The sequence below is a fragment of the Photinus pyralis genome, unplaced genomic scaffold (genome assembly GCF_008802855.1).
Source record: "Photinus pyralis isolate 1611_PpyrPB1 unplaced genomic scaffold, Ppyr1.3 Ppyr1.4_LG6, whole genome shotgun sequence".
Lineage (NCBI taxonomy): Eukaryota > Metazoa > Arthropoda > Insecta > Coleoptera > Lampyridae > Photinus > Photinus pyralis.
In genome coordinates this window covers 15,310,329-15,334,994 of record NW_022170663.1, presented here as the reverse complement: position 1 = coordinate 15,334,994, position 24,666 = coordinate 15,310,329, and the positions used below count along the sequence as shown (strand labels likewise).

Genomic DNA, 24,666 nt, shown 5'->3' with positions numbered 1-24,666 from the left:
CTTCGCCAATGTCTAATCTTTGGCCTAGAAGTCTATTGGGATATTTGGAATGTTCGCTACACTATTATAATGTAAAACTGTAAAATGCAAATTAGAAGAAAACAAGTGAGAAAGTAAGCCAGTTCATTTCTGGAAGGTTTTCGTTCCTTGTAATCAGCGAAGTCCCTAGAGCTATTCTGGTGTGATTAAGAGAAAAAACTCCAAAACGCGCTGTACCTCTAAAAATAAAGCCCTACATTTCGAACTGTGGCTTATAAAAAAAGAATAATAATAACGTATATTATGTAAATAAAACATTCAAAGTTAATCATTATAGTCTTACGGTCAAAAAATCGTCCTATTTTTCGATACTTCTTTGAGAACAGTGCGACTGACACTCCCAAAAGGGCGTTAGATATGCATACAATACAAACACAATTACAAAGCTAACACAAGCAAATGCTTGGTGTAAGATTTGCATGTGGAAACGTCGAAATTAACTATGAAATGAGAATGCCACTTACTGTACTTGAGATCAGCCTTTCCCTCGGGAATGTTACCGTTCGGTTCCAGCCGGTCGAGGAATTCGTCACTGTAACCGTTGTAAGGTAACTTTCCGGAGACGTGGTCCTCTGGGTCTTCCTTGGAGACTGCTGCAAACAAAGGAAGTGGAGCATTAATATTAAATGTCTATACTCTAAGAAATTAAACGTCAACCGTAATGTTCATTTTTCAAGGGTTGATATTGCGTTTTTTTTTTCTTCGTTTGCATTTTGTAAACAAAGCGAACGATTTGTAGAAAGGGGTCTGAGTGACCTATTTATACGTGGTGCGAGCACCGGGCCGGGTCTCTGGAGTTCGGGGAGTTGAACTGTCGTTCTGTGACCCCGTTATCGATCCATTCATCTTCCACCCACATGGCAAAGCATCTCGCAAACTCGAATAAGTGATAATTGCGCCATTGTTACCGCGAGTATTACGAATAGAGTGATTGAGATCCACGAGTCTTGACAGTTGTAACCCGCAGGTGAACCTTTGGCGGCCCGCCAAAAACCGCGTGATGGAGTCAGGTGACGTTTATCCACACGAAAGTTATGAACGCGGGGTGTTTTGTAGCTTAATTGGGTTAAGTGAACCGCGAAATCTATGGAAGCCAAAATAGACAGCCGATAGCGTGTCTAGAGTTTGTACGCGTCTCTATGATCGTGGTTGGGGAGTTGTTTTGCTCGTTTATTAATCGCAACGCGCTTATTTCCGGGTTTAATATAATGAAAATGGGAATTATGTTTGACAAAACAAAACGAATTTCCAAATTTAATTAATTTCCATGTTTTTTCAAGATATATAGAGTCGCGTCGGAGCTCTGTAAATGGGTTCAACAAACTGAAATCCATTGTTCCATATAAAAGAAAAACTATTTTGGCGAGAGCTTTCATTCAAGAGTTCGTCGTGTTTATCTTTTGACAAAGAAATTGTTGTGAACGGGATTTTTTTTCTCTAGTGAAATATTGACAAAGTTTCAACCCAATGAAGAGGCTTTAAGGCAGGCGGCGTGCATGTTAATATACTATAAACCTTCACCCGCTAATTCATTTAGGCTTTAGGGTATCGATAAACTGATCCCTTCTCACGCTGAAGCGTAAATTTGTTTTATGGATATGGGACACGTATAGCCCACACTCCCTTGTTCACAAACATGGTGTTAGTGGAAAGCGCAAAACTGTCATTTTCGTAAAGTAAACCAAATAGCAATAAATAAAGGCGATACCCGTTTAAGGGAAGGACCCGTTTGGGAAAAAGTCCCGAAGAAACTAGAAACTGGACACAAATGAGAGCGTTGAAAGGGGCGTGAAGAAAAGATCCTATAGGGAAGAAAGTGAAAGAAAAAAGTGGAAGGAAGATGTGAAGGAAGAGTGAGTCAGAATTTAAAAGACTTTAGAGAGATTAAGTAAGAGTCATTTTTATAAAGGGTTGCATTTACGATCGTTTCGAAAGTTACCCCGTACATATTTAAATTCAAAAATTAGTAAGAACTATTCGTAAATGTCCTGAAAAACTACCCTTGGATTCTATTAAGGATTTTTACGCCTTTGGAGGAAAACGAAAGACATTATCACGGGCGTATGTAAAGTATGTTTATTAAATTTTAATTCAAAACGTAATACTAATTAAAACAAACTAAAATTAATCAATTAAATTATTGGACGAATTGGTTCCAAAAAAATAGTATTTTCGTAAACCATAGCTTCTAATGTACTGTGTGGTTTATTTTGATTGAGACTGCAGTTTATCTCAGCTCTTTTTAAAGATAGAGACTGTGACACGTTTTTATGAAACTTTTAATATGCACATACAGGGGGAATACGAAAAGTTTGACTTTTTGAGATATATCATAATTATGTTTCTACCGTCACCCATTTTTATTGATTGGTATCGGCTGCCTTGGTTACTGTGGAGTGTGGACACAATAAACAAAACAAAATCTCCATGAAACCATGACCTACTATTTAAAAACAGTAACTAATAAGCTTTTTATTGATTGACATTATATGGTGTATCATTTAAAAAATACTATCTTTGGGTCTAATCTCAGAAACGCTGCTCCAAAAATTTTTGTAACTACGCCACTAGATTCTACGTAAAAATAAATAAAACAGGCGGTTTTTATCTTTTTTCTATCTTACATTGGGAAGATATGACAACATCTCAAACTTTTCACCCTGTATCTCAGATTGATTCTATTTGTGGTATAAAACTTTCATAAAAGTGATACATTGTTTGGTAACCTACGGACAAGGTGCTTCAAATTGAACACTTTCTTATAAAAATACCCTTTATTTTAAGAGATAGAAAAAATGGACCTAGGTGTCTGGAGGTCAATTTTAAAGAGAATATCACCAACATAATCCGGTTCTTTTTAATCGCCTCATAACTTTTTAACTCGCTTACTTTGTTAGAGCACCTTTTTATGTAGAATTGCGTTACACAGTTTTAACACAAGGTGTTTGATTTTTCTTATACGACCCTAAACTACATTTTTTCATATGGACCACCCTATATATTTTGGAGTTTTTGAAAAGAGCGTAAAATTTCCTAAATTTTGATGTTTAACTTGTTACATTTATATTAAATATTGTTTGAAATATTGATTTTTATGCATTAAAATATTTTTACTGCAGATTTCTAGGTTTCTATGGCGATCAAAAGATGGCAGGATTGTTTAAAATGACAATTTCTTAATCATTTGGAAATTTTTATTAGTTCCAAATATTTTTAATTTCATAATTATAACACATAAGAATCAACGAAGGTGAAAACTTATGTTAATAAAACAAATAAGTCATATAATATATAAATAAATAATGTAGTAAACCAAGAAATTGTCGTTTTAAACCATCCTACCAACTTTTGTTCGCCATGGAAACGTAGACTCTAAGAAAGATTTTACCAAAATCAATTATCTTTAATAATAAAATTATGAGGCATTAAACAAATCGACTAAATTCAAGAAACGCCCCCTAACGATTACAGATAGCTGAATTCTGTTTGGGCCAGTGATTTTGTCTTTAAAACTGAGCTCCAGTCACCAAAACCCATTTTTTCTGTATCTTAAAATAAAGGACGTTTCCATAAATAATAGTAATAAAGTATCCAATTTGAACCACCCGGTACACAGGATGATTTAAATTCGAGGACCACCATGGGGTTCTCGGGAATTGTGAGAGATAGGTAAGTAGTTTAAATTTGGCAAAGTTGCGTGTTTTGATGCTTAACAAAATGCAGTTTTGAAACTGAAAAAATTCCGACCACTTACTGAAAAAAATTAAATTTTGCAAATCGTTTGTATTCTATACTGAAGTTATTTAAAAAAAAATTCAAAAAACACATTATAATGGCCACGTTTTCCCTCTACAAGATGCTAGTTTTAAATTTTTAATTCCACGTTTCGTTTCCGGTTAACCATCATCAACTTTGTTTTTTCTTATTGATTCTTCTGAATTTAAAAATGTAAACATCACAATTTTTTGCCTAGAAAACTTTGTCTTGGCTCTTGGGCAGTGTACGTACGTAGTTTCTTGCGTTTCTACGAATAAATAACGCTATTTCTTATGAGAAAATAATGATGTTTACATTTTTTAAATTAAAAAAAAATTCTCTATCAAATATCATAAAAAGTAAAAATGACTTCCATAACAAAGTTGATGATAGTTGACTGGAAACGAAACGTCAAACTTAAAATTTAAAAGTAGCATCTTGTAGAGGGAACGTGTCATTTATTTCAAAATATCTTTTTAAATTACTTCAGTAAAAAATAAAAACGATTTTGCAAATTTCGTTATTTTCCGGATATCTCCGAAAGTAGTCGGAACCTGGGCTGAGGTAAGAATTTTTCATCTGTGACAAAGATGAGAATTTCCTTAAATCAGTTTTGAGCATTCTGCCGGCTACTCCGAATTAGGTTTTCCTGCAGTTTTCCTAGTTCGTAAGGTAAATACCGGGGTAGTATAGAACAACTTAAGACCTTCTGCAGAGGCACCCCTAAAAAGCATTATGCGGATCACTCTGTAATTGAGCGCCCAGACCAAGAGGGATAAGAAAATAAAATAAATGGATATCTAGGACATTGGAGATAATTTTTTTGATTCTGAAACCTTTTTCAATCTATAAAGATTCTTCAAGAAATTTGTTTAGGGAGGCAGCCCCATTTTTTAGCTAAAATCTTAGGCGGAAAACTAATTTTGTTGTTTTAGATGGATATTGGCGACTACACCAATAATTTGAAGACTTTATGCCGCAAATTAGGTTTGGTGTAAAAATGTGGCACCGTTTTGATTTTTTTTAACATTTTGCTTTTTGTTGACACATCACGATCACGAAAACGAATATTCATACCAAAAAAGCAAGCAGTGTTAAATTTGCCGGGTTTTTGTAACCTGGATGTTCTGTCTTTGGAACGGGCGGGTGAACTCGAGCGCCACCAAGGGTACGGCCTTGTCCCTGGTCAAGCTTTGGCGCATTGGTCTCGGAAGCCTCGGGCAAACTCAAACGGACTAAACGACAGTTTCAGGAATTCTAAAGGGCAAGCGACGGCCGGCTACTAGTAAATGATAAAACAAAATTAAAGCGCACTGCAATTTCCCTAAGTTGGAACAGTAAATAATCGGATTCGGTAGCGGTATCTACGGGAAAGCAAATGCAGGAAAGCGAAACAATATCCTCCCCTTATAATTAATTAATTTACAAAATATGCTATTATACAAAAACGTAGTACACAGGTAATTAATAATAATTAGTCCTTGATCATTATAAGTACATGGACAAAAATATGAACGACATTTTTTTTCATATCTAGAGTGATTACGCAATAAGAAAGTGTTTGGGATACGCCAACTGATTACTTTTAATTATTGCTTACTTATTATGATATTTTTTATCCTCCATCCCCCGAGCTCGATTATTGCACAAAGACGTCCAATATAAACTTGTATGCAAAAACCCTTACAACAAGTCTTTATAGTCGATTAAATGTTGTATGTCGTTGCTTTCCACATTTTGGAAAACTTCAAAGCTTGTCGGTTTTACCACGAAACTTAAATAAACCGTCTAAACTACAAATAAACTCTTCTCTCCCCTTTAAATTTCTCAATCGTCACTTTCCACCAACAATTGCTCTCCCTGGGCGATTAAAACGACGGCATTAATTAACAAAAGTCCGAAACCTTAACGCATTTCGCATGTATTGTAATCGCCCACATACAACGCGTAGTAATGAATAATTGCTTACTTGTTGTACAACGGACACCTGTCCGCCTGAAATGTACCTCTAATAAATTTAAGGACCTCTCCGCGCCGTAACCCGAGGAATAATTTAGAGAAGATGTGTATTGTAAACTAAGTAAATTAGGCGCACCGACCCGGATTAATCTAAAATTGTCGGGGGGGCTCTACCGCAATTAATTCAAAATTTAAACAAACTTTTATGATAATTTAGAGATGATCGTGTAAAAAAAGTGGATTGTCATAAATTAACTTGAAATTGTTCCAGGTTCGTTTGGCTCATGTACGCGCGCGAGGTGATGAAGCGGATAATTACGATATACCTTTTAATTACTCCACCAAATGCAAACTAGGTCTTCTAGATGCCACTTATAACTTGAAGGGACGTCGGCAGCTTTTTGTTTTTCTACGAATTTAATCGACGCTTGCGGATCGATTTTGTTACATACTAATTACCTACTAGACGTGAAAGATAGGGGGTGGTTCGATAATGGTGGGTGGTTTACTCTCTGGTGGATTCGTCCCAATATGATCGGCACTCCAATCCCGAAAGACACGTTCTTTTTCGCAAACTACTTCCACCCCAGAATCAAGTTAGAAGGTTTTCTTTCCTTCGTGTTTTAATTGGATATTCGGAGTTATAGCCATTTATTTCGAATTTGGTTTTTTGTCTGTAACTTTTCATCTAGTAGCCCGATTTTGAAAATTTTAAAGTTTTGGATTCTACACGGCAAAATCTATAAGGAAAAATGTCTTCTCGGTCGATTTCGGAAAAGTCACTTTTTCGACTGAATTTATAGCAAGGCTATAATATAAGCCTTACCATTTTACCAAAAATCGGCATTATTGTAAATCGACCGAAAAATAATTTATTCTCATAGATTTCGGTCTGTAGAATCCAAAACGAGCAAAATTTTTAAGATTTGACCATTACATCCAAAGTTAGCCCTTTTTCATTTATTTCGAGTTTGGTTTTTGGTCTATAACTTTTCATCTAGTCGCCCGATCTTGAAAATTTTAAAGTTTTCGATAATGGTGGGTGGTTTACTCTCTGGTGGATTCGTCCCAATATGATCGGCACTCCAATCCCGAAAGACACGTTCTTTTTCGCAAACTACTTCCACCCCAGAATCAAGTTAGAAGGTTTTCTTTCCTTCGTGTTTTAATTGGATATTCGGAGTTATAGCCATTTATTTCGAATTTGGTTTTTTGTCTGTAACTTTTCATCTAGTAGCCCGATTTTGAAAATTTTAAAGTTTTGGATTCTACACGGCAAAATCTATAAGGAAAAATGTCTTCTCGGTCGATTTCGGAAAAGTCACTTTTTCGACTGAATTTATAGCAAGGCTATAATATAAGCCTTACCATTTTACCAAAAATCGGCATTATTGTAAATCGACCGAAAAATAATTTATTCTCATAGATTTCGGTCTGTAGAATCCAAAACGAGCAAAATTTTTAAGATTTGACCATTACATCCAAAGTTAGCCCTTTTTCATTTATTTCGAGTTTGGTTTTTGGTCTATAACTTTTCATCTAGTCGCCCGATCTTGAAAATTTTAAAGTTTTGGATTCTACACGGCAAAATCTACAAAGAAAAATGCCTTCCCGGTCAATTTCGGAAAAGTAATTTTTTTCAACTGAATTTATAGCAAGACTATAGCCTTGCCATTTTACCAAAAATCGACAAATTTTTAATCGACCGAAAATGATTTATTTTCATAATTGCGATGTATTCTTTCAACCCCATTTCTGCTATAAACAGATACCTTACAAAATTCTTTTGGGAACAGTAGCTTATAATATCTAACTAAATAACCAAGACCGATATTCCATTTTTTTCCAAGTACAGGCGATCTTTTCAACATGGCAAAGAATATTCACTATCGACAATTTGTTGAACTTCAACTATAAAAGCAGCATTTCATAAGATCGTTTGGCTGTTTTTTCAAAGATGCCAAAACCTTCGAAAAATGTTCAAAACCGTTGCCTCTGATAATTGAAATAACTGAAACTTTTAACTCTTTGATCCATCAAGACCACCTTTTCAATTCACCCGAATTCTTGCCTCAAGAGGCCTACAAGATTTTGGGCCATCTTGTACGGACACTCGACTCCAACGAAATTGTTTCGATCAGAATTTTACTTGATAATAATGATGGAGCATTCTTATACGTTCGTGGAAAATTTTTGGGTCTTCTGACCTGACTCAAAAATTTAATAATGATTCTGTCCTGGGTCCATTTTACATTTAAAGCGCTGGCAAAATAACATTTGTACGCCACTTATAATTGCTGAAGCGGTCAGGTAAATTACATAAAAATGTCCCCTCGTATAAGACATCGCTTAAACTATGAAGAAAACCAACATATTAGTAGGTCAATTGAATATGCATTAGTAACTTCGTTTGAATAATTCTATCCATTCAGGATATAAAATGACTAACCCTAACTGATATATGACTAACAATGTCGCTTTTAGAAAAATAATATTTAAATTACGAACCCTCTCCATGAATAAGTCGTTGAATCACTCTTTCTTGCTCGACAAAGAAATTAAACCAATTCTCATAAATATGGTAATGGTAAAGAATATGTAAATACACTTTTCACCCTCTTTCTTACACTAAGTATCTACGATAAATCTTGTCTCGAGACATACCAACCCCTATGTTTACATTCACTTCGGAAAAGTGGATAAGGAAGGTGCGCCTGCTGTGTCTATATACAATGGCACCGTTTTTTTTTACAATTGCAGCAGTTTAATACTCTTTATTGCTTATACAAAAGATACTATCAATTAAAGAGGAGAACAGATCAAGTCTAGCCCAGGCTGAACAAAAACTGATGGGATATAGCTCTTTTTTATCGAAAGAGTTGTTTCCCTAACAGAATTGGTGTATAAATCCCCAACGAAATTATTATATAAATATTGATTTTGGGTAAATCCTTGAGTCAGGCAAGAATTTCCAGTGCACTGTTATCAGATAGGTAAAAAATCGTAACCGAAGTATCTTGGAAAAGGAATTAAAAATATGAATTTATATTTTACTGTTCAGTCGTTCGCGGATTATTGCTATTGAAACGCGTTCGAGGTTTTAATATAATATTGTGCTGTTTTTGTTTTCCAATATCTACGGATGGGCAAAAATTATTCAGAGTGGGACATCGAAATTGGAACACCCTGTACAGTAATGTTGTCCCCAATCATGTGAAATATGGAAAGTTCCTCCTGTCCATCGATAACAGAGCTCCTCTTTATAAACAAACTCGTTCATCAGCAAATTCTTCAAAAAACCAATAATAAGTAAAAGAGAGTTGAATTTATTTCCTTTGAAGAACGAAATTACAACAAAGAAAACTGTTAGTAAAATCAAATAATATTCAAGTTTGTATTTGTGCCGCTAAGAATAAAGGCAGTCAGTATAAAAGTTTACCGAAGAGATTTCTTAAACATCAAACCAAGTTTTAATAACAAGTCAATTAAGTTGAGTGTGTATGCCCTTTGCCAAACAGAAGAATTAGCATACCTAAAAATCCAATCCAAAAAGCCATCGCTTAGAAGTTATTAAAGTCGGCGGATTTTAAGCATGCATTCAAGTCGAAAACACCTGATAACTACTCCAAATTGATGATTCAACAAAGTTAGCCGTAATCCATTTGTAGTAAATTTTCAGATAAAGGACAGGAGATCTCTTGCGTAATCCAGAAGAGTAAAAAAGGTAACATTTAATAACGAACCGTAAGAGCTAGTGGGGGCCATTTTTAACAATTTTTATGATACAGTTTTCTCGTTGCAATTTCCTGTTTCATAAAAAGCAAAAGAAATTGTCAACCCCTTACTTGCAACCGAGCTACCGGTGCAGAACTCAACATATTTCCGATGGTAAGGTAGGTAGCCCCAACAGAATAAGAATGTTCAATGAATATTTGCGAATTTTTCAGTATCCCTGTTGGATATTTCAATATTTCCAATGCACTACGTGTCTAGAGGGAATTTCAAAAGAGCCCTATGGACCCTGGAATTTTGCAACAGTGCAGTGTTTTTGTTCAGTCCATCGTTTTCCTTCAAGCGGGAGTAATTTTCCGGATGAAAACTTGGGTTTTGCATATTTTTGCGCAGAGATAGCTTTTATATACCTGCTTTGTGGGACACCCAGGTTTCGTCGCCTGTGAAAATCCGCGAAAAATGACCGTCATCGTTCGCCAAAGGGTTCAAATGCTCCACCAGTTTCTACTCTGGCCCAAGAAGTTGAGGAAACCATCGAGCAGACACCTTTATTTCATGCCCAAATCTCCGTGTATAATGCTGAATGTTGTATTTTCAGACACATGGTTTCCGGGTCTTCCAGGTCCATTAAGTTGTCCTCGATCGCAATTGTTGGGAGCAATTTTTTTCTTGAAAATAACATGGACCGTTAGTACCATCATTCTTTCATGGATAAATTTCGCAACCATTTCCCTCGCTTATTTTTCGAAACAAAAAATACTGCCATTGTTGAGGAGCCTAACAGACTAGCATTATTACACAATTTTGCGAAACAATTTGATGATGATCACAAATGCGATTAATTAGAAACGTGTTATTTCGTAAGAGCGAGACAGTATGTGTAGAGACAAGAATGGATTTAGTATAATTTTAGGGTATTATTTGTTTAACGAGCGCGTTGAATGAATATAAAAGGGCAAACGTCTGGAATGACGCTTTTGCTTAGTGGGAGACTTTTGTCAAGAGCTAGAATGGAAATAAACTGCTTCGTGCATTTCGTAAATGGCATAGAAGAGCACAAGATAACGTTTAGGTGACAATAGGGTATCGTAACCGTTTGCTTCACACACAATATCAGCGACGCGAAAAACTTGGAAACATTCATTCCAAAGTTTCCCATGTAAATCAGTTTCATCCGAAAGATCAAAGAGATTCCGATTTTCAAAAATGACTACAAATTATTTTGCAGACCGTCCCGAAAGTTTTAGATTAAAAAATTCCACCCCGTTTTTTTCACTTCGCCGTTTCGTCATTGCGCTGAAAGAAAACTGATCCGCGTTTCCCATTAAAGCAGAAACAAGTGGAAATTGAAAAGGAAATTGTGAATATCGATACAAATTTCGTTCGACGACTTCATCTCCCGAAATGGAGGCAAAAGCGGGGAAACGTGCATGTTTTCGAGTAGCGCAATTTTCCGATGCTCAAGACGCGGGGTTGTTTTTCGTATTGCTCCGGAATACGGAACGAAATAATGATCACGGCAGTAGTCGTCTTGTTACGCGAACTTTTATGCGACGCCGACCGGATTTTTCCTGTATGTGATTGTACTTTCCAAAGTTTCACACTAGCATTGGAAAATTTTATTTGTGTTCAATGTAAAAATAGATTTTTCCATTTTTAATATCCTTGGATGCCATTGCGTTACTCTAGGTAGGAGTACGTTATAAATCTATAAGTCTAGAGATAAAGGTCCATTAAATCAAATTACCCAACAATTACAAGCGATTCCTGAGAATTGCTGCGATTACAAAAGAGATGGTTTCCTCGTGAGAAGTTTTGCGCCTTTTAATTTGATTTCCGTGTTTTTTTCCTCTCAGAGCAAAACACTATACCTCAATATTTACGTGAGCTATCCTATCAGAAAAAAACACACACTCTTACTGTTTCTGAAAAAATCCTAAGAAGAATTAGAATAAGAGTAAGTACTATTTAAATTTAAGGTGTCTAAGAAGTTAGCACATCATGATCGAATAGGACTAGTATTTTTCGTTTATTATTGTTTTACCGTTGTCATTTTTTTGCTTGATCAATTTTGCTTTGTAAAATCATTTAAGTGACAGTACTGTTTGAATGTGTGGGCATTTTTATTACTTTTCTTAAAAGGTTAATGTAATTTATTAACGATAAAGGGCCTTTTACACGGTCATATTCGTCGTCAGTTAAACTGTCACTTTTTCCTAAAAAAACTACGCGTTTTTCGTAGAAAATAAAATTGTTTTTTGAGATAAGAGAACTCGGCGTAAAAATTTGGTTATGTGACATAAGAAGAGATAAAAAACAAATGCGGGATTGGCTGTTGTGTTTCTACGTGTCCGATAATTGGAGGAAGACTTTTGAATTTGGAAAAGTAGAAGAGAGACTTTAAATATTGAAGTTGGTGTCAATTTCAAGGCCGGGGTGCTGTTTGTTCCTGCGTTAAAGTTTTTGGAAAAGTTTACCTTTCGTAGTGTGCACAAGTTGCAAATTAATTGTTCGTCAGAACATTTTAGTCAAGAAATCAGCCGAGTGAAATTTTGAGAAGAAGTGAAACTTAGTTCGGTCTCATTGAAGTTTTGATCTATTGTTTCGAAGAGCCATCGTTTCATCGGTCGTGTTTCGGTCTTTCGGTCCCCCAGTCTAATTCAATGCAGTAAAAAAAAATATTTTCTTGGTATCGCGAAGAAGAGATAGGTTAAAGGAAAAAAGTGTAGTGCGCTACGTTTGTGAATGCGTTTGTCGCAATTAGTGGTTTTTGCCCGGGTTTTTAATAGACAACTGCAAGTAATTTAATCATTAATTTGTTTATTTGTCATCGAACGCTTATGTGTGTAAAACGAACTTTGTTATAGTCCCCTTTGATTGCTAGAATTTTGTCTTTAATTTGATTTGCGTTTAAAATAAATGTCGTCTGTGTTAATTCATGTAAATCGTGTCTATTCGAGCCCTTTAACGATTCGGATAAATGTCTCATGCTCCGTAAAGTATCTACAAAGGGAAATATATATTTCAGAGAATTTCCCTAAGGGCTTGCTTGATTCTTCGTGCATTATATAGCAGAGATTTTGAATGTATGCCGGGCGATCTTTAAATGTTTATGTGTAAAACCCCCCCTCCCCAGTAATCATCTACCAAGGAAGTTACACTTAAACCCTGATATGCTTCAAATTGAAACGAATGCTGTAAAAAAAAGGAGAAATCATCTAAAATAGACCATCTACTTCTTAGGATTCGAATACTGTATTATGCTTAGGGCACGTATTATGAATTTATTGTAATTTGGAAAGTACAGGGTGAGAGATATAGTGTAGGTTAAGTGGGGGCAAAATTTCCCCTTTTTGTGACTAAAAAAAAAGCATTTAAATTTAGCTTCCTAGCATGTGCTAGGTAGCTATTGCGATAGCCGTTTTTTGAACATTTCAAAATTTCATCAAATGTCGACGTTTTAGACCATTTTAAGCAACTTTTAAAGAATAAATTTTTTTTCCGTCTGTATGTACGTACGTACGTATGTTGGGAATTTTCTGAGAAAACGGCTCGACGGATTTTGTTGAAATTTTGTATATATGTTTTAGGCATACCGAACAGAAACATAACGGGCCGGATTTTTTTATTTTTTATGGACGCCATATTGAATTTTTTCGGAATGAGATGAGGACAAAAAAAAAAGAAAAACAATCTCGTGTCACACTCAAATGTTTTACATTCATCGCCTAACAAAAGATTCACGGGTTGCTAGATCTAACTGAATCAACATGGCTATGATGACGATCATTCAAATGAATTTATTCTTTTGTCTTCTGTCTCATTCCGTAAAAATCCAATATGGCGTCCATAAGACATAAGAAAGTATAGTCAGTAATATTAATACTGCGTATGGAAGTTCCATTTTTGCCGTTCACACAGAGAGAGCGAGTAGGTATCTAGTTTTACGAACCGTGGGCGGTGAACTACTAATTCGGCAATCCTTTTGAACCGACAGGTCTTTCCGTCCCTAGGGAAGAAAATCGATTGGAATTTGGTTTGGGGGTAACAGACATATTTTGACAACTGTCCATTACCATTCAAACTAAGTTGTGGTTTCAACAAGATGGAGCTCCTCCACATATAGCAGAATGGTCAGGAAGTAATTGGATGTCCACTTTCCAAAGCTTTGTATTGATCGCGGACGAGATTTCTTTCTGGGGATTTGTATGGGAAGACTCCTATTACGGTCACGAAGAATATGACACAAAGATTACATGAGATATCTTCATAAAATGTAACAGAATAAACCTGGAGCTCACATTGAACATCTAATTTCATTCACTGCATGGGTTTTTTTTGTACTTTTATAATGTATTTATTGTGTGTTTCCGTAATATTTTTTGTTGTTTAATCGAAAATGAGACTATTTCTTTCAAACAGAATTTAGAACTCTGGGCTTTTGTTTTAACAAAAGAGAAAAAGTGTCTAACAAAGCACCTATTTTCCGCCTTGAAGTTTCATACCCGAAATTATGACCACACCGTATATTTGTGAAGTCTGCCGAACACCCGGTATCTAGAAGCGTTTTAAGTTAGGCGCTTCGTTACGCATTTGTGCATCTGAAGATAGAAACTAAGTCAGTTAATTTCAAGAGATGTGTTTCAGCCACCGCTACCGTAAATGACGCTGTAATTTGCCGTTTGTAACCGTCCCCGTAGGAATATTTAAATTGTTTTTACAGTCGGCGAAAGCTCTTTTGCCGGGGAGAATCAATATTATTAAGTTTTAGGTCCGTAAATTACCGATTACTCGATTTTAGTTTTCTAATGGTATACGAAAATCCAAGCAAGAGAAAAAGAGTACTGCTGGACTGCGAAATTGGCAAATTTCATTCCGACTATTTGAATAAGAATAATTAACCGTAATTAGTTAAATGGGTTGCAGTAACAGCCTCCAATTAAGTTGAAATTAGATCCGTTTGGCGCTCTTAAAAAACTTTTGACAACGGTCCCGTATTTTTTAGACGTCTGGAAAGGACGTAATTAATTAAAAAATGTTTGGATGTATATAACCAATTGCGCATCTTCTGGTGGCGCCCGAAGCACTATCATTCCGCGATTTCCCCCGTCACCCCCAGATTTTGACTTGTAAATTACCGCTGAATTTTCCTTGTTTTTACATTTACTAAGTTTCATTTAAGTAATTATACCTTTTTAGTGCATTTCCACAAAAATAAAAAAAAAAGCGCTATTGTGGTCACTTTGTCCGTCCGTCCGCTACTTTTGCGACGCTACTAGTTCTTTATCTTAAGAGCTATTGTTCTACTTTTTTCGCTATTTGGTTCGTTATGGTGTCGAGTCTTGTACCAAGGAACGAATTTTTTCTGTGCCGCTTACAAAAAAAGTTATTGTAAAAAAAACAAAAAACCGTTTTTTACATGTTCCATAATTTTACACTTTTGCCGTTTATTAACGATCCTAGAGATCGCTTACAATTTTTCATTGCTATCTCTCGTCTGCCTGTTGGTCTGTGCGTCTGTTCCTTTGTCTGTCTGTCCATCTATCTGTCCGTGTGAACGATAACTTTGTTTAGAAATGTTCGATCGCTTTTAAATCTCCGTTAGTTATGAACTGAATTGCATGAAATTCAATATGGGCATAGCTTTAGCCATATAATACGCAATGCCAAAAGTTGAATCGAATCGATTCAAAATTCACAGTGCTCTTTTCGCATCTCGACCATTTATAAACCGAATTGCAAACTTTTTTACTTATAAAAGTATTTGAATGAAATTTGATACATAGGCACTTGGAATAAAGGAGAATCAAACGCCAATTTCAAAATTTGGTTTTGCGCATGCGCAGTGCCAACTTTTTTATCTATGGAACCATTTAAGTGAAATTTGATACTTAGGCGCTTGGAACAAAGGAAAATCTAACATTAGTTTCAAAATTTAGGTTTGCGCATGCGCAGTTCCAATTTTCTTATTTAGAAAAGCATTGAAATGAAATTCTTCTCATAAACTGAAATTGAAGTAGCACGTCAACAATGGATTGCCCATGTGCAACGCTATCTTTCATATTTGAGGCCGGATTTTTACGATTTTAACAGAAGTTGCATCTTACAAATGGGAAATGAATGCAAGTGGAAATGCGCTTTATGTAAATCGTTTACGATTACTTTTTAACTTGTTTTTTGTATAATGGAAAATCGAAGTTACAGTTGACGAAAGTTGGTCCCAAGTAAAGATCTTTAATTGACCATTTGACTTAGGTATAGGGCACGCTTAAAAAATACTTCTTTTCGGTTGATAAATTCAAATGTATAAAAAATAAAGGGTGTTCTTTATGAAAATATTGAATTTTGCGTATTCAAAGTTGGCTTAATTTCTGATTACGACCCTTAGTGCCTTTGTGGCCATTGTGAGTACCTCGTATTTTAGCTACATACAAACTTTACTGTTTTAAATGCAAATTTAATAATGAATAACAATAAAAGAATGCTCAAAAATAAAAAAAAAACCAAAACATATAGGGTTTGCATTTAAAAAATGACTTAGAGTATAAGGCCTCTCGTACCACATTACGAAAAAAACCTTGTGAATGAGGAATATGTTTGCAGTATTCAAACATAACGCCACCCTCCTTAATAGTTTCACATGAGCAAATGAGAAATGAGAGTTCTGAAATTAAAATATGGAAAGTAATATTGGAACTAGATGGAAACGACTAGATGGATTTCAGTAATTTAATTACAAACAATTTAGCGTGTTCGGAAACAGGAACTAAGCGCATCTACGATAACTATAAAACTTTTTCGACCCAGAGCCCGCGCTCTCTCCCAGGATGCTTTTGACAAAACTTTCCTAAACCGCAAAATGATTTTATTGCAGCGCGCGCGTAACTTTCTTCGTAAAACTCGTTCTTTGGGATACCTACTTGATTATAAAACACGAATACAATTTAACCGAGATGAAAAAACCGCTCCCCCTCGATTGTTCAATTGCTTCCAAAACAACGTGCCCCGAATACAAAACAGAATCATAACAAGAAACGATTTCTAATTTATAGGAACAATAAATTCAGACGTTTTAGTTGAACGGCGAAATCATCTCCTTTAAAAGTGCGGACGAGGGTGCCGCTTCCCCCTTTCGCGCGCACTTAACAAAATATGATTATATTTGTACTCGCCTCGAACAAATGTTCCTCATCTTGCTAAACAATAATGGGGTGACAGTGGTGTTTCTCCAAAAGTAACTCCTTCCGGATGCTGGCACCTTTTGTCTCCTTCCCGCACGAGAACTTCCTCTTAAAACTCGTTTCGGTTACGGAGCCGCCGCCGACGATTATAATTATGGGGGCGCTCGGTTTACACATGTTATATAAATTGTTCGAAATTGAGGATTTGTTTAGTATAGAAGGCCCAGAAATGACTAATGGCCGCTAATAACGCGAGCCCGACGATGCAATTGATAAACAGCTACTACACTGGGCTTAACCGGGGTTAGGAAAAGGGGATTTGCACTGTACGTTTATAAATTACGTGGAGATTACCGCCGCCCTGCCCTTGTTTTATTCTACTACAGAAAAGAGTGCATTGCATTCATAATTTTCGTTGCTTTTTGCAGACAATGAACGGCGGCGGGCTTTATGAATAGAATCCTATACAATTGTCCGGTCGTTCGGACCGATTTATTGCAGCTCGAGAAAATCAATTATGGAAATGGTTCTGGTATCTAGTAGGCTTATTTCAACTGTCATATTTTACAGTGCGTCTTTTTTTCTGGTAACTGAAGATGCCGTTACGAAACACATTAGGCTTCCAGAAACTTTCCAGCAGCCCTCGTAATCGTATAAATACGTTTTTTGACCTCCGCACGCATTGAGGATGTCAGAGAAGCGTGCTCGTAATGTAATGAAAGGAGTGTCCACGATTTTAATTCAAAGTGACGTAACATCCTTCCCATACATGTATTTTTCAAGCGCGCGCCAGAAGATAAATTATGTAAATTAATTAAACGTAAACAACGATCGCGCCCCGTCCCAGAAGATCGCCGAATAATTAAAGAGGCGAATGCAAACGTTCTTCTCTCCTAACTACTATTTAAGACATAAACTGCACCCGGGCGCTCTTCCCTCCATTTCGAAATACACAAAATCGCTAATAAATTTCGCTTTATTACCCTTATTGATTGTTGGTTGCCCTCTCAACATTACGCGATCGTTATTAATACCTTGGGGTTACCCGGCGAGAGAACGTATAATCAAAAAGTTAGATTAACTGATGGAACAATATTTTCGGAGGATCGATTCATCAACTTCCGAGGGAAAACAGTTTTTCTTTGCTTTATCCCTCCCCACAATATTAAGATTCTTAACGCGACTGACGTATTCGTTGGAATTTAAAAGCTACATTAGCGTTGAACCAACAAAGAGTTTCGTATTTTATTCTAATCACATTTGCCTACTTTTCGTGTACAAATTGAGCATTTTCTGGAAGGGGTGCGTGTTTTACAGATCAACATATTTCATCGAAACTCCACGAGCTAGAAAAAACAATCACGCAACCCGACACGAGTACAAATGTCCACTAGTGACTAGACCGTGGTAGTCATAGTAATTTCCAGTACTGGAGACATGGAACACCCTGTATATTTTAATCTAAAAAGACGCCACTGGAAATGTTTTACAGAGAGTGCATAATTCAAATTGAACAAGGACCAGGACTCGCGAGTGGGTACGCATCATGCTTTCTTGCTCGAGCTAAAAAGAGAAGGTGGCGGAAGTTTTTAGCTGTCAAGTTTCAAGGCAGCAGAACGTAAATAGCTTTGGATGATGTGTTGGATGTGCAAATAGAGGAAAATGTACCCTTTGTGTTACTATAATTAGCATAGGTTGTATGGTAATTGCTGTCGTTTTACTAAAATGTTTGCTTTTATAAATTTGAATTTGCAAGACCTTATATAACATTCCGAAATGGTCGTAAAATAAGTTAACAGTTGAAGTAAGAACCGTATTTAGGGGTAGGTCGGTCTGTCTGTACTAAACAGTTGAACCGATTGGAACAAAAATACACAGTAAAAGGAAGAGCTGAAAAGGTTTTGGGCAAAATCCCACATGCGCAAGTGTGTCAAAAAGTAACAAAACACTGTCAATTTTTGACGTTTTTCCATGTTATAGTGAACTATTGCATCGTGCGGGTGGTATCTGTGCTAACCACAAAAAATTTTTTTCTTAACCAGCCACAGTGCATTTCCCCATTTTTCGGATTAAATGAATATTTTGCAAAAACGAGACGTACCCTCAACTCGATGAATACGGGGGGTTGGGGCAGACCACTCAACTGTCTCTCGCCTGCTAAATTTGAGAAATTTTAACAAAATTGTACAGCAAATATAAATAGGTAAATGCCACATAAGTTGAACTAAAAACGCTTAATTGTTTGATTAAATTATGGTTCAAAAAACTTTTGCATGTACAGGGTGTCCCATTAATAATGGTCACAGGCCATATCTTGTGAACCGTTAATTGCAGCTTCGGGAAAAAAAATTGTTAACAAAAGGGGTCAAGAGAAATCGCTGAAATATCTGCAAAATTGATACAAGATTGCTATGCATGTATTTTTTATGCATGTTTGTTTGGTATATTTTAGGAAAAAAATCATTTTTCTACTTATCCATGAATCGTACGCCCTCTAGCGGCGAAGCTAGAAACTTGAAAATAATTTCCAGCGATTTCTCTTGGCCCCTTTTTTTAACAAAATTTGTTTCCCGAAGTTGTGCAATTAACGGTTCCATAGATATGATCTGTGACCATTATTAATGGGACACCCTGTACGTAGAAGTTTCATTGCGAATGTCGCTTTAATTACGTTTTAAAAATCACGAATTACGTTACGATCGTGTTGGGGAATTCTAGTTAGTTTAGCTAATGTTAGCATATTTATTTGCAAAGGAAAGTTGAAGATTAGTACAGGGTGTTAACAAAAGTTAAGGCATATGTATATTCACGTTCACGTACTTTACAAAATGTTACATTTGATGGTCATTTGGGATAAAAAGGTTTATTGTTAAGCGATAGCACATGTTCTGGTGCTGATGCCAAAGAAGCAGGTGTAGTAACACTAAGGGGAGATTGGTGGGGAATTATCAATAATTGGAACTTTGTAATTCTCGGGAAAATAATGATAAACTGTAGGTACAACTATGAGCAATATTAGCTGAAAGAGGAGGGTGGCCGGAGTAATACCAAGGGGAGTATTTATGGACTAATTAAAAATTGTTAAATAGCAAAAACCCCAGTGAATACTGAAACTAATAAATCGTACCTTCACTAACCACTTTTCTTAAATTATTCCCAGAGACTCGACTTCCCCCATTCACTGTTTATTAACCAATCTCCCCTTAGTCTTACAGTGTTTTGACGAATTGCGGGTTTCATATTGTGATTGGCGATTGATTTGAAAACTCTTAAAGAAGAAGCTTTTTATAGTGGAAGTGGCGTTTCCTTAAATACTGGAGACAACAAGAAAACGAGTCTGCTAGTTTCGCGACGGTTAAAAAGCGTGCACATTTGTTTACGCTAAATTCTCAGACAATTAGCCTTATTTGTTTTCTTGAAAGCGCAGCTCGTCATATTTATGATGAAATGTGCAGAAGCAAGTTAACTAAAGTGGTGGTGGGAGAAGTTTAACGCGTGGTGTCCGATTACGGAAAAAAGTGTCGGGGAGTTGAAAAATAAACCGCGTACGTGGTAATATGTCCAAAACCAGTTTTGTTTCAGGGATTTTGTTTTATTTCTTTCATGTGTTTCGGAATAAATGCTTATCATTTTCAATCATTTAATTGTGTGTTTATTCGAATCCATTATGCGACCCTGATACAGTTTTCATGTCAGATTCTTCTTATCGTGCAAAAGAATTATGGTTGTTTTGTTATTTTTAGCCAGCTGGAAGGGTGTTTTGTAGGTGGCGTAGTGGTCATCCCACACAGCAATATGTAGATTCAAAAAAACTACAAAATCATTTAAAAAAATTCAAAAATCGTTTTGACCTTTGTAATTTTTTTAAATCGTTTTGAATGGTTTTTTAATTCTTTAGAATCACTTCTGTGAATAATATCCTTTATGTTATATTTAAAAAAAATCAATATGCTCTTTTTATATGAAAATATACAGGGTGTTCCATTAAAAAAGTTAGGTTAGGTCATTAACTTTGTTACCTTACGATTTATTGTGGAAATGGCACATTATTCAGTAATCATCACACAGAAATTTTTGTAATACATATTTTTTAGGTTTTTTATTTACCTATTGTAATGATGCCAGTATGTTTATAGGTTTACCTATATATAGCACTTCCAAAAAAACACTCTTTCGTAATTATGAACTTTAAGGGTTGATATACTAACTCATAAATATCTCGGTCAAGCTCGTGAATCAGCCAATTCCGCCATATTGGAACAAAATGGCGGACATTTTTATATGTTAATGCGGTTAAAGAAACCTACCTACACCTGATCGGCCAAACCGAGAAGGACTTTTTGTATCTCTTTTAACTAAGAAAATATATGGTCATCCTGAAATTGAAACTTCTTTGATTTTCCCCGTATTTCCTAAGCGAATATTTTGAAATTTTGACTTTACCATTTTAAGTTTAACCCAAAAAGAGTACATGGCGTCCCCAAGGCAATAATTACACCTAGCGCTAGTTGGAGAATTTTACTCATTTGGAATTATAAAATAAAATGATGTTCCATAAGACCATAACGGGAGAATCTTACGCTGCATTGCGGGAATTCCTAAAAAAAAGCAAAGAAGAAAGTTTACGAAAATAAACTTTAAGAGAGAAATGCCATTTTGCACATCAGGAAAACCAGGTGCCAAATTCCTGACAGAACAATCTCCTAGCTCAAACCATTTTAGATTTTATTGTCTTAAAGGGGTTCACCCCCATTAATTACTGTTTTTGAAAGTAAAACGTGCATAACCAATTGCCATGTAAAATTTTTAAAAAATTTCGGGGAGGGGGGGTTAAACACACCTTCCATCCTTCATGGTATTCTAATGAAACGTTTCGTCGAACGGAATTGACTTCTATCCACGATCTATTATCGCGATGTATTATAATTCCTTACCTTTTTGTAATTGGGGGAGGGGTATGGGGCTTAAAAACGGGTATTATCCTTCATGGTATTCTAATGAAAAATATCAACAGCGGGAATTAACTTCTACTGCCCTCTTCTCCAACATCTTTTCGAGATAAGTTATACATAGCATGGGAATTTTTTTCGATATATCGATAGGTATCGATAGTTATCGATATATCGAATAACAATAGGTAGAGCTAAAAAAATCGATATATCGATAACTATCGATATATCGATACTTATCGATAACTATCGATATATCGATACTTATCGATAACTATCGATATATCGATACCTATCGATATGTCGATAACTATTGATATATCGATATGTCGATAACTATTGATATATCGATATGTCGATAACTATCGATATGTCGATAACTATCGATATGTCGATAACTATCGATATGTCGATAACTATCGATATGTCGATAACTATCGATATATCGATATGTCGATAACTATCGATATATCGATATGTCGATAACTATCGATATATCGATATGTCGATAACTATTGACATATCGATATGTCGATAACTATTGATATATCGATATGTCGATAACTATTGGTACGATAAAATTATGTTATTGTTGAGATTTCAACGAGCGCTACTATTTTTATTAATAAAATCCATTTTCGGGTTTACTCATCTCGTGTAAATTTACTATTTTTAGTTGCTCGACGTTTCGGAAACTTAACTTTGCTCCCTTTCTCAAGAGAAGCGCTACGTCACATCATCATCCATGCCAAATAAACGCAGTAATACAATCTTTAGAAAATAGATCTTTTCGTCTTACTGACGATTGCTCAAAAAAAGAAGCACTTCAAAAACTTGAACAAAATGTTGCATCAAAATGGCTACTCTTTAGATAAAATAAAGAAGACAATCAAAGGGTGTAATCATGGCCTATGTATCGGTATCTGATTGATGGTTACAGAGGACCAGTCACAAAAAAACAGAAAAAGCTAAGAACACTTCAATTTAGATATACAGTTTCAATTGATTGACATTTACGAAATCTAACAAAAAACTCTTGATAAAGGTAGCAAAGAAACGTCGAGTAACTATTAATCACTTTTAGTCCTTTACACGAGAATAAACCGGAAAATGGATTTTATTAAATAAAACTCGATAAGATAACTATCGATACGTCGAATATTTCTCTCAAATGACACGTGCAATTACCGCTTAATTACAGCGGTAATTGCATGTATAATGTTAAGTACCAATACTTATATCGATAGGTGAAAACAGTGCTTTCAGGGTGCTAATTATGGTCTTGCTCCGTGGTGGGAGACATTCAAATAGATTGCGCCCTTTCGGTGATCATCACTCACCTTGAGAATTTCTAAATGCTCTGTCACCCTCGTTATTTCCCCCCATTGTTTTTAATTCGACCTATAACGATATAATAGACGACGTTACCTTAGGCGCTGAAAAATGTGAAAACAGGGAAAACGCGTAGGCTGGAAATTCTGGATTGTAATTACGTAACGAGTGCCTTCAGATTTACGTGAGGTTCGCGAGAGTTTAACAGCTAAATATATATTGTCGCAAGTCGTTCCTTCACAGGAATCGGAAATTGATTGTCGGAAAGCTGAAACGGGACGGTATATTTGTTATCCTTTCCCCCCTTAAATAGTTATTGTTTGCTTTGTCAAAATAAAGCGTGTATCGATCGACGTTTTTGGCGTAAAAAGTGTGACGGTCAACGCGGGTGTTTTATTGTAAGAACGAGAACCGTTCTTACTATTTATACCTTATTCGTTTGGTTAATTAACTTTTGCCTGGGACATCTTGGCGAGGGTTTAATCATACGCCAAAAACAGCGTTGCAGGACCGAAAACCACAAAAGGCAGACGGAGAGGAAATGCGGGGAAATCTTTAATGGAAGTTTGGAGGAAATGTTTGCCAAGAATGACCGATGAGAAAAAGCAAAGTTTATGGCTGTAATTTTTTTCGTTTGCAAATTCTGGTTTAGTGTAAGGGTAGTAAGGACCGAGGAGTTAACAGTTGCCAAGATCAATAGATGTCGGTTGGACATATTTTTCAAAAACGGTAGTGAGCGTTAGCAATAGCGATCTCCTTTCTGCCTTTTTTTGAATAAAGGCAGATTAGCATATTCTGGCCGTGTCTGTCGACTGTAATCGAGATGATTTTAAAGCATAATTCAGCTCTTTGTTAATTAGTAATAAAAATTCGCGTTTTAATTATAGGGGCCTGCTAGCACAAGGCATCAGTTGATTGACACGAGCTGCCGGTATTATTAATCCGATTTTAATGCAGAATCCACCCCCCTGCTAATTATATAATAAAAATTTGTTTTATTATTACTGGTCGCGCTAAACAAGGGTTCAATTAGAATATTCAGCAACGTTCAAAAAAATTTCATTGATAAAAAAGTTTCCTGAAAAACTATCACCGTAAGAATATTAAAACAACGCCAAATCGTGCACACAACCCTCCTTTCAACATCCTTTCTTGAGCTATTAATTTTTGACATCACCAATAGCATAGTGTAATGCAATAGGATTTCTTGTCCAAACGTTCTCTTTTTCCTTCGACAACTTCGTCATCGAGATATTGATTTTGACCTCATCAATAGAATTATGTTACAAACAACGTTCTAAATCCCTGTATAATGAGTAGTACTCTCTTTTGAGACTCAATCGCAAGATGTCCTATATGTATAACTAGGGATGGCGATAACTGTTTTCACCTATACGATAAGTATCGGGTACCTTAACCTATCGATATGTTTTTACTTATCGATATGTCGGATAATAGTTCGAAATATCGATGGTTATCGAATATGTCGATAGTTATCGAACATATCGATAGTTATCGATATATCGATAATATCGAGATATGTCGATAGTTATCGATAATCGATAGTATATCGATATGTCGATAGTTATCGGGACATTATCGATTAGTTATCGACATACGATAGTTATCCGATATATCGCATAGTTATCGATATATCGATATGTCGATTAGTTATCGATATATCGATATGTCGATAGTTATCGCTAGGATGGGCGATA

At 35.8% G+C, this 24,666-nt stretch overlaps 1 protein-coding gene across 6 annotated transcripts in view; it reads right to left on the bottom strand.

The window, feature by feature from the left end:
* Window positions 1-24,666, bottom strand: part of LOC116173216 (cyclin-dependent kinase 14) — an 84,763-nt gene that overhangs the window by 14,094 nt on the left and 46,003 nt on the right. For all 6 annotated transcript variants that reach the window (XM_031490557.1, XM_031490560.1, XM_031490554.1 and 3 more), the window contains one exon: window positions 504-632. In XM_031490557.1, coding sequence (XP_031346417.1) covers window positions 504-632 — 129 coding nt within the window. The remainder of the gene's footprint in view (window positions 1-503; window positions 633-24,666) is intronic.